Below are 11,468 nucleotides of genomic sequence, written 5' to 3'. Positions count from 1 at the left end.
TTAAGGCCTGCCCCTCCCTTCCTTCTGTTGCCTCCGCCTATCCAATCTTCTGATGCGAGGGTCACTCCAATCAGTAGCTGTTGGAAATAAACCCTCCTCAGGCTCACATGCTGTGGAGGAGGGGGAGGGGTCTAGCTGCTCCGTTTGCCTGGGCATGGAGCCAGGGCTGGGGTCGGGAGATGCTCCCTCCTCTGCAGCTTGTCTGGGCATGGAGCCAGGACTGGGGCCGGGAGGCATACATTCCTCCGTGTTCAGGAGCAGGTAAGAAGGCCCCGGCTGCTGTGAGAGCGGACAAGACACAACAGCCCAAGAAGGAGACCCTATACCAGTGATGACTAACTTTTTTGCCATCGTGTGCCAGGAGGCGGGGCGGGGGTGGCGGTCACGCATGTGCACGCCCACACCAATACTTCTCTGCGCCGCGCCCCGCCCCTGCGCATGTGTGCATGACCTCCCCACCCCCAGTCCTGGCATGCGATGGCCCGGTAGGCCCATTTTTCTCTCTCACTTGGCTTCGGAGCCTCTCTATGAGTCTGGGGAGGGCAAAAACAGTCTTTCCCATCCCCCCAGAGGCCCTTCAGAGGCCAGAAACAGCCTGTTTACCAACTTCTGGTTGGACAGGAAGTGACGTTTTTTGCTGTTCCCAGCCTCCAGAGACTCCGTCTGAGTCTCTCCAGAGACAGCCTTCTGGAAAACTCTCTGTAGCTGAGAAACAGGTTCTGGATTGATGTGTACGAGTGGCAGTAAGCGGCCACAGAAGTGGGCCTGCGAGGTGAGGCAGGTGTCGGGGTATGTGAGGCCTGGTAAGAAGGGCAGCTCCACCCCCCCATCCCCAGCCTAGCTTAATTTCTACCTGTGTGCCTTACTTCACCCCCTGCACCCCGGGGTGGGCGGTGTCTTAATTAGGGCTAATTTTAGGTGTCAGGGCTTAATTTTAATGCATGTGCTCAAAAACATGATAGGGCATCTTTGGGGTGGGTCATATTTTCGGGGAAACACGGTATTTTTAACTACGTGAGGCATGATTTTCAGGGCAGCCTGGTCTTAATTCAGTATAGGGCAGTTTTGAATTCCATCCACTGTTTCGAGTGTTGTTGTCTTATGAGACCAATGAAATGTGCTTCTCTGTCCCAGTCTTTGCTCTTTGGAACAGCATCATCTAGAGATAAGGATGGTGTTCTCTCTTCTGGGTTCCAGCAATCATTTCTCCTTGGTTCACCTGCGGAACTGCTTGCTACTTTGCTGCGGGGGGAGGGGGGAGGAGGCAGGGGAACTAAAGGGAGTTATCAACCAGGGGTGAAATCCAGCAGGTTCTGACAGGTTCTGGAGAACCGGTAGCAGAAATTTTTGTAGTTCCGAAATCAGCAAACACCCCCTCTGGCTGGTTACAGAGTGGGGTGGAAATGGAGATTTTGCAATATCCTTCCCCTGGAGTGTGGTGGGAATGGAGATTTTACAGTATCCTTCTCCTGTCACGCCCACCAAGCCATGCCCACCAAGCCACATCACTCCCTCCAAGCCACACCCACAGAACCGGTAGAAAAAAAATTGGATTTCACCACTGCTATGAACCCCCAAAACTGCACCCCCATTCTCCATCCTGGTATGTACCCAAGGGATCATTCCTTCTAGGAAGGAAAAGGGTTCACCCACCGACAGCAACGCCCTCAAACCAGCCATACCTTGTTAGCAGACTTCCCAGTCACTCTCTTGCTCCTCAGCTCCATTAAGAGATTTCATACTTTAGCCTTGGTTCATAAATAGCCAATCGCCATTTGTCCGTTGGGCATTGTCACCAGCCAATTAGGTGCAGAGACCAGAGAATGATGGAAAAGAGGACGGGGATACGACATCCCTGCCTTGCACCACACAAGCTATGGCTGTCAGCTTTGGAAGCCATATTAGCCCGGAAGCTTCCGTGCTGCCACTTTCTCATGTGTGGGAAAGTAGGAGGGGGGACGATTTAGTAGAGGGGTTGCCATTAGACATAATAAGCATTCTTCCTGTCAGTCAAGGTCAGGCCGATCCTGCATCTGGAGAAGGAGTGGTCGGAGTGCTGTCTCGAGATGGGACGGTTGGCAATTGGAGCAGGTGATTGACTGCGGAGTCAGGGGATGGTTTGAGGTTTTTCTGATTTACTGAGGGAAAACCCAGACCTCTCAGATTCGGGTTTTCCCAGATGTGCCAGTTTACCGATCCTAGTAAATAGAACTTTGAAAGATGCTATCTTCGGAGGTTTTACTTGGAGTTGGGGTTTTTTCTGGAACGCTAACAATGGTTTTCTGGGAAAGGCATAGTGATACTGAAGCAGATTTCCCCAAATTTCAATCCCATGGGAATAATGAATCCCAGATTTTGGATGCATTCTTTAAGTTAGCCCATTTGAGAGTTATGTCGATTCAAAAACTGTTGCCCTCCAACGTTTAACTTCCCCCAACTGAAGGTTACAAACAGACAAACTCTGAGAGTTTAGGAGTTTATAGGTTAATTACAACAACGATTTTCTTCCTTTACTGGATTAATAGCCCACCGTCGTGTTTTTATAAAGAGAAAGCAATTGAAAATATTTGAAATCAAAATACAAGTTTAAAGCAAGAAATATAAGTCACACAATTACAGGTAGTCCTTGACTTACAACAGTTCGCTTAGTGACCATTCAAAGTTGTTACAGTACAGAAAAAGTGGCTTATGACTATTTTTCACACTTATGACTCTTGCAGCATCCCCATGGTCATGTGATTTACATTCATATGTTTGTTAACTGACTCATATTTATGACGGTTGCAGAGTCCCGGGGTCATGTAATCACCTTTTGTGACCTTCTGACAAGCAAAGTCAATGGGGAAACCAGATTCACTTAACAACGATGGCTATCTGTATATTACCTGATCTAAGTTTGCTAAGTCTGCAACCCCAACAAGATAGACACAGACTTTAGAGGATAATTAGAACTGCAGAAAAAACAATGGCTACCAACCTGCCTTCCATTGAGGACCTGTAGACTGCACAAGTCAAAAAGAGGGCTGTGAAAATAGTTACAGACCCCTCGCATCCTGGACATAAACTGTTTCAACTTCTACCCTCAAAACGACGCTACAGAGCACTGCACACCAGAACAACTAGATACAAGAACAGTTTTTTCCCGAACGCCATTCCTTTGCTAAACAAATAATTCCCTCAACACTGTCAAATTATTCACTAAGTCTACATTACTATTACTATTAATCTTCTCGTCGTTCCCATCACCCATCTCCTCCCACTTATGACTGTATGATTGTAATTTTGTTGCTTGTATCCTTACGATTTATATTGAGATTGTTTCCTGACTGCTTATTTGTACCCTATAACTACCAATAAGTGTTGTCCCTTATGATTCTTGACAAATGTATCTTTTCATTTATGTATACTGAGAACGTATGCACCAAGACAAATTCCTTGTGTGTCCCATCACACTAGGCCAATAAAAAATTCTATTCTATTCTATTCTATTCTATTCTATTCTATTCTATTCTATTCTATTCTATTCTATTCTATTCTATCCGATTTTATTCTAAAAGAAATATATTGTGTCTTCTTTCCATTTTTCTACTAATGTAGGGGCCAAGAACAACTCCTGTGGAAGGGCATATGCAGCCTGGACCAGAGTGGTCCTCATCCTGCCTCGGCCAGTTTTTCTGGCCATAGAAGCATCCTCAAAGGCACTTTCCTGCTGATATAAATACAGGTAGTCCTTGACTTGCAATTTGCTTAATAACTGTTCAAAGTTACAAGGGCACTGGAAAAAGTTACTTATGACCATTTTTCACACTTATAACCATAGCAGTATCCCCATGGTCACATGATTTACATTTGGATGCTGGCAAACTGACTCACATTTATGATGGTTGCAGTGTTCTAAAGTCATGTGATCCACTTTTGCAACCTTCTAACAAGCAAAGTAAATGGGGAAAAACGGATTCATTTCACATGACTAATTTAACAATTTAATGTGAGTAATTTAACACCTGCAATGATTCGTTTAACTCAGGGTAGTCAACCTTTTTATACCTACCGCCCACTTTTGTATCTCTTGTTAGTAGTAAAATTTTCTAACAGCCCACCGGTTCCACAATAATGCGCTGTGTATCATCGTCTGCGCATGCCTCTCGCGCATCATGGATTGTGTTTGGGGGGGGGGGCGCCGGCTACCAGCTCTGCTTGTCTGTTACAGCTGGGTGGTGTGGGGGGAGATGCGCGAGCTATTCCGGGACGAGGCTCTTTTGTTTGCGGTCGCACTATAGCGCCATTTAGTTTCACTTACGTAACGTGAACTAAACTTATGTGCGAGCGATACAAATAGTATATTTTCAGAAATGTAAATTGTCACGGGGAATTTTATGAAAACCTAATGAAAATATTTTTAAATAATGCTATGTAAATTTTTTAAAAAGTCAATTAAATTAAAAAAAAGGAAAGTGCTTCAGTATCGGACAAAACCCTTATCGCCCACCATGAAAGCTGGAACGCCCACTAGTGGGCAGTAGGGACCAGGTTGACTACCACTGGTTTAACTACTGTGGCAAGAAAGGTCGTAAAATAGGGCAAAACTCACTTAAAAAAATTCTCACTTAGCAACATAAATGTTGGGCTCAATTGTGGTCGTTAATTGAGGATTACCTGTATTGGAGCAGATTCGCAGAATGGGAGGTGCTCCTTAAATACAGAGCTACTAAGCTAGGAAACAGAAAACGATACAGCCAATTAAAATAAACAGAAGGATTTTGTACAAAAAGCCAGTTGCCCAGAGCAAGGCCAGGATGACAGAACCAATGACCAAGTACCTACGGACATCCTCGTCATCTAGCATTTCCTTAAGAGTGTAAGTATTTCTGGCCAAAGTACTCGGGGTCTCAGAGAAGAATTTCAATTTCTTGATACTTCGTCTTACGTTAGGGCAGTCCAGCAACCGGTGCTCGGGATTTTTCGCATCCAGAAACGGAAGCATGTGATGAGTGATACTATCAATTTGAGGCTTCAAGGCATCGTAAATGAACACATATTGGCTTGTCACCCGAACCGCGTTTGCTTCAGAATGCAGGGTCCCCACCAGGTTAGAGCAGCCCCTGAGGGCCTCCTGCAGATTCAGAACATCCTTGTGGAAGTTGGTTAGCTGCTTTTTTCTCTCTTCCATCTCTTCAAGATTCTTCTGGGCCATCTTAATTTTACTCTCTTGGTTTTTCAACTGCTTCTCACATTTGGCAACTTGGTCCAGAGCCTTCTGTTCCTTGGCATGGTAATCATTGACCATTTCCTGTGCCGCATCGGCCTTTTCCTCAGCTGCCTTCTGAGACATGTGAGCGTCAATAGCCTGAATACCCCCTGATAATGAGACAAAGAGAAAATCGTGGGATGTAACATGTAGCCAACAAGTTTTTCCAACCAAGATTATTCCATATACGTTTAGATGATTCCTTGCTCTTTAACTGTGGCAGCAGCTGAACTATCTTGTCTCAGCTTGGGGATCTAGGACAGTGATGGCTAACTTCTTTGCCGTTGCGTATCAAAAGCGGGGGAAGCGCGGGAAATCATCTGCATGTGTGCTCACACCAATGCGCCCCACCTCCCCACACATGCATGCGCCCCTGTGCTCCCCCTGCTTTTGGCACACGATGGCACGGTGGGCTCATTTTTCGCCCTCCCCAGGCTCCAGAGCCTTTCTAGGAGCCTGGGGAGAGAGAAAATGGCCTCCCCCACCCCAGAGGCACTCCGGAGGCTGGAAGCAGCTTGTTTCCTGATCTCCATGGGCGGAAGGCCCAAAAATCAGCTGTCTGGCACGGGCATGCGCACTGGAGCTGAGCTAGGGCAATGCTCACGTGCCCACAGATATGGCTCCGCGTGCCACCTGTGGTACATGTACCATAGGTTTGCCATCACAGATCTAGGACAACTCGCCATGGCCAACTCATTGCAACCAACTTGCCATGGGGCAACTTGATATGGCTAATTTACTACCGTGTTTCCCCGAAAATAAGACTGGGTCTTATATTAATTTTTGCTCCAAAAGACAAATTAGGGCTTATTTTCCAGTTAGGTCTTGTTTTAGGGGAAATACAGTACTAAATGTGTCCATCTGGCTGATGATCTTAACTGGGGCTTATTTTTGGAGTAGGGTTTATATTACAAGCATCCTGAAAAATCATGCTAGGGCTTATTTTCTGTCTGGGTCTTATTTTTGGGAAAACAGGGTACAGGACAACTCATTGTGGGACAATTCAACACAGTATTAATCATTTCATTCAGTTACTTTTATTACTGGTGACTATATTCTGGTTGAAATTATTATAATACTTATATTTCTGGATTGACTTTATTTTATCATTATTGGCCACAGTTCCGTTGAAATTAATTTAACTGTTGTATTTGTTAAATTGTCCTGCAGTGAGTTGTCCTGTAGTGAGTTGGCTATGGTGAGTTGTTCCACAAAGAGTTGGCCTCAGTGAGTTGTCTGTGGTGTGTTGGCTGTGGTGAGTTGTCCCATTCCGCAGCTTTGGAAGCCGAACAAAGTTGGCCTGTGTGAATTTGAAGGTGGAGAGTTGCAGGAATCTTACTGATCTCATTGCTTCAGTAGCAATGAAAAGTAGAGAAACCAGAAGAAGGCAGTAGAAAACTAGAAACCCAGTTTGATGCAGTGGTTAAGGGGCGGGCCTAGCTACCAGGAGGCTGTTGTGACCTAGGCCCAAGTAGTTATTACCAGACACAATCAGTCCTAAACAAACATATTTTATTAGAACAGCTGAGAATTACTTCATTCTCATCTTAGTCCAAATTAATTCCAAAACAAGTCCTTCAGAAAAAGTCCTTCAGCTTTATCATAAACCTTTATCTTCTTTGGCACCCTTTTTGTGGGAAAGCAATCTTGCTTTCCTACAAAAAGCCCAAGAGCCATTGCTGCTCTTTTAAGCCTTATGGGAGGGGCCAACCATCTCCTGGCTTTACTCTTGAGTCATCCTTTTTGCTTTAGCTGCTCTTGCCTTCTGGCAGCTCTTCGCATTCATGCACTAGGAAGAGGCTCCTCCTGATCCTCTGCCTCACTATTGTCAGCCTCTGGAGGCTCCGGAGTCCGTGTATCGCTCCCAGATGGCTCTGGCCCCATCTCTGCCTCTGACGCACAGCCCTCGTCCGGGCCTTCCCCTGACTCCAGGACTGGCCCATTGTCCTCCCCAGCCAACTGTCTGACTCCGCTGCCAGCTCCGCAAGCTGCTGGTGGACCACAATAGAGGCTGTGAGTTCTAGTCATGCTTTAAGCATAAAATCCAGCTGAGTGACATTGAACTAGTCACTCTCTTTCAGCCCAATCCAACTCACAGGATTGTTGTTGTGAGGAAAATAGGAGGAGGGAGGAATTTTAGGTGGGATAAAAAGATCTATAATAAAAAACAATCTAAACGTATGTCCAATACTCTGTGAAGTCATAAGCAGAAACCCAGTAGAGAAATGGCAGTTAAGCAAATGGTTACATCCTAATTTGGAGCAGATGATAGCTACTACAGGTAGTCCTCGATTTACGACCACAATGGAGGCCAAAAATTTTTTGTTGTTAAGCGAGACATTTGTTAAGTGATTTCTCCCCCTCCAATTTACCACGGTTGTTAAGTGAATCCCTGCAGCTTTGAGTTGTTCAGTGGTTGTTCAGTGAATCTGGTTTTCCCATTGGCTTTGCTTGTCAGAAGGTCACAAAAGGGGATCACATGATCCCAGGATGCCGTGACCGTCATAAATACGGTATGAGTCAATTGCCAAGTGCCTGAATTTTGATCACGTGACCATGGGGATGCTGAAAAGGTTGTTAAGTGTGAAAAAGGGGTCATAAGTCCCTTTTTTAAGTGCCAGTGTAGCTTTGATGAACTGTTGTAAGTCGAGGACTATCTGTATTAGATTGACTAGAACAGGGGTCTGCAAATTTGGCTCCTTTAAGACTTGTGGATGTTGAAGTTTGCAGACCCCTGGACTAGACGCATACAAAGTTACACAAAAATGTACAACGACATTGAAAAAAAGGGACTTATGACCATTTTTCACACTTAACGACCTTTTCAGCATCCCCACGATTGTGTGATCCAACTTTAGATTCTTGGCATCTGGTTCATATTTATGACCACTGCTATATCCCCAGGTTACGTGATCACTTTTTGTGACCTTCAGATAAGCAAAGTCCATGGAGGAGCCAGATTCACTTAACAACTGGGTTACTAATTTATCAACCGCAGGGATCCACTTAACAACGGTGGCAAGAAAGGTCGTAAAATGGGGCAAAACTCGCTTAATAAGTGTCTCACTCCACACTAGTAATTTTGGGCTCAATTGTGGTCACAAGTCGAGGACTACCTGTCTTGTCGTTTAATCGACCAGCAACAACCTGCATTTTGAGGGGCCTCTGGTGGCTCAGACTGCTATTAACACAGCTGCTTGCAATTACTGCAAGTTTAAGTCCCACCAAGCCCAAGGTTGACTCAGCCTTCCATCCTTTATAAGGTAGGTAAAATGAGGACCCAGATTGTTGGGGGCAATAAAAGTTGACTTTGTATATAAATATACAAATGGATGAAGACTATTGCTTAACATAGTGTAAGCCGCCCTGAGTCTTCGGAGAAGGGCGGGATATAAATGCAAATTAAAAAAAAAATGTGGTCACAAGTCGAGGACTACCTGTCTTGTCATTTAATCGACCAGCAACAACCTGCATTTTGAGCTAAAGAGATAGGAATCCGTAGACTCACCAGCGAAAGCCAGTAATCTGCCAGCCATGGCAAATTACTTCAAATGCAATTGCCATACAATATGTCGTAACCTTGTGTTCGATTTTGCAGTTACCTATGAGAAGGCCAATCTTCGCTGGCCTGGAAGAAACCTAAGCGGGGTTGAGTCTAGTTCAGGGGTCTCCAACCTTGGCAACTTTAAGCCTGGCGGATTTCAACTCCCAAAATCCCCCAGCCAGCAAAGCTGAAGTTGAAGTTGAAGTCCGCCAGGCTTAAAGTTGCCAAGGTTGGAGACCCCTGGTGCAGGGGTGAAGTGCTCTCAGTTCGGACCGGATTGCCCGATCCGGTAGCAATGGCAGCAGGTGGTTCAGAGAACCGGTAGCAAAAATCCCTGCCCACCCCCCATGCCCAGCTGAGCTGTGCAATCATCAGAGGGTTTGTTTTTTTTAACTTTTAAAAGCATTTTTTCTTCGGCCGAAAAAATGCTTTTAAAAGTAAAAAAAAAAGCCTCTGATGATTGCGCGGCTCAGCTGGGATCCTCAGAACCTTTTAAAAGCGTTTTTTCTACAACCTCTTTGGCCGAAGAGGTTGTAGAAAAAATGCTTTTAAAAGACTCCTCTGGCGATCCCAGCTGAGTTGCCTGATCATCAGAGGCTTTTAAAAGCATTTTTTAATCTTTTCGGCAGAAGAGATTATAGAAAAAATGCTTTTAAAAGTAAAAAAAAAAGTTGGCCACGCCTACATTACCCCACCACCACCAAGCCACACCCACAGAACTGGTAGTAGCAAATTTTACATTTCACCCCTGCCCTGGTCTAGTTAACATTTGGATGGGAAACCACAAGGAAACCAGCTTATTAAAGCAAGCATGGCGTCGACTCTGAAGCTAGCCTGATTCAGGCCAGTTTGGAGGCTTCAGTGCTGCCACAATGGTACTGAGGGATAGGAAGGGTGGACTAGAGATAGCTGGGGTTTTGCAGTCAAAACACAATAGTTTCCCCTGTGAACCAAGGACATTCCCGCAGGTGGCTGAAAAGAGGAGGAGTGAAGTTCCCAAGCAACCGGACAGTACCTTGATCGGACCATGTGACTGATTTTTTTTGGGGAAACGGGGAAAACTTTTAATTAGGTGAAAATTGCGGGAACCTTTAGAGTTGGTTTTCACCAGCCTGTGCCAACATGATATAGCCAATAAACTTGTTCTTTGCGGAAACTGCTTGCCTTGGAGTTCTGCTTTTTCTGGGTGTATTACTTGGAAACCCTGACACATGGTGTCAGTGTGACTCATTGAGTCAACTCCATGGAAGTCTAAAAGAGATGTGGCTGCTTTAATGAGAGATCAGTTGTTTGTGCTGTGTGCCTCAAAGTATTTCTTCCAACTTGTTGTGTCTCGTCCGATTTCACCGCAGCCGGGGCCTTCTTATCTGCTTCCGAACACTGAAGAATGTCCTAGTATGCCTCCCAGCCCCAGCCCTGGCTCCATGCCCAGACAGGCTGAGGAGGGAGAAGTACCTCCAGCCCCCAGCTCTGGCTCCATGCCCAGGCAAACGGAGCACCTAGACCCCTCCCCCTCCTCCACAGCATGTGAACCTGAGGGAGGTCAATTGCCAACAGCTGCAGACTGGAGTGACCCTCGCGTCAGAAGACTTGATAGGCGGAGGCAACAGAAGGAAGGGAGGGGCAGGCCTGGATAAGTGCTGAGTCATGGAGCCACACCTCATGGCCTATATAAAGGATCTGCTTTCTGGCATTCTCTGAGTCAGGCAAAGTCTAACATATCTTGCTGAAGTCACTTTCTGGTCTCCTGCCTGCCTTGAGGACTTTGCTAGGACTTTGGCAGAGCTGCAGAGGCACGCCTGATTCGGATTTCCCTGACCCGGCCGTCAGCGGAGGAGTGGGACACGACACAACTCATGTTTTTGACACGTTTAGGGGGTCATTAATACTCACCAATAATAGTTCCCACAACTGGTATCCACATCAACCGCAAGGCCTTATCTTTCCGCCTTTCTTGTTCTCTCATTTCTTTCGCTGCAGCTTCTCTATCCCTTTTTGCCTTTTCCTTCATAGCTTTTTGGTGTTGATAGTCTTCTCTTTGCAACTCGCCGCGTCTTTGCAAATCCTTCCGAAGGCTCTGAAAACTGACAAGCTCGTTCTCTTTGGCTTTCTGTTCATCCACGAGTTTTTTCTTTGAGACCATAATCTCAGAAGTCGCTGAATCCACATTCTCCAGGTCCCGTAGAACCAATGCTTCAGTCTTGCCCAACTCCTGTGTAGCCTTCCCAATGTGCTCCTTTAGATCTATGTAAAAGCTAACATCATCTTTTGCTTGGTACAGACAATTGACCACAGAGGTTAATTCACATATTCCTTGGTTGAAATGGTCTCTGACTTCTTTTTCGAATGCATTGTCATTGGCTCGCCTTCGTACAAGGGCCATGCTTTCACTGAATCACAGTGGAGCCTGGTTTGCAGAGGGGGGAAAAAGAGAGAGATTTCAAAGAGAAGGTAGGATATGATTCAATATATAACTAATGGAGAACAAACAAACAAACAAACGAGTTGCCCAAAGAATCATGGATACAGAAGCTCAAATCGACATAGCCACACTTAGTAAGGCTGATAGCCTGAAATGGCTGAGCAAATATAAACGCGCCTTCGAAATGTAAAAGGTGAAGGTAAAGGTTCCCCTCGAACATATGTGCTAGTCGTTCCTGACTCTAGAGGGCGGTG

General features: G+C 45.6%; 1 protein-coding gene across 1 annotated transcript; it reads right to left on the bottom strand.

Moving 5' to 3' along the window:
• Window positions 1–2,494: 2,494 nt before the first annotated feature.
• On the bottom strand, window positions 2,495–11,195 carry LOC131190036 (uncharacterized). Its single transcript, XM_058166878.1, has 2 exons — window positions 10,686–11,195; window positions 2,495–5,358 (listed from the first exon to the last, which is right to left on the bottom strand). The coding sequence occupies exons 1-2, from the start codon at window positions 11,173–11,175 to the stop codon at window positions 4,709–4,711; spliced, it is 1,140 nt and encodes a 379-aa protein (XP_058022861.1). The 5' UTR covers window positions 11,176–11,195; the 3' UTR covers window positions 2,495–4,708.
• Window positions 11,196–11,468: the final 273 nt, after the last annotated feature.

The sequence above is a fragment of the Ahaetulla prasina genome, chromosome 2 (assembly GCF_028640845.1).
Source record: "Ahaetulla prasina isolate Xishuangbanna chromosome 2, ASM2864084v1, whole genome shotgun sequence".
NCBI classification, from domain to species: domain Eukaryota; kingdom Metazoa; phylum Chordata; class Lepidosauria; order Squamata; family Colubridae; genus Ahaetulla; species Ahaetulla prasina.
The sequence above is the reverse complement of the archived record's forward strand: the minus strand, read 5'-3'. Positions and strand labels throughout refer to the sequence as shown.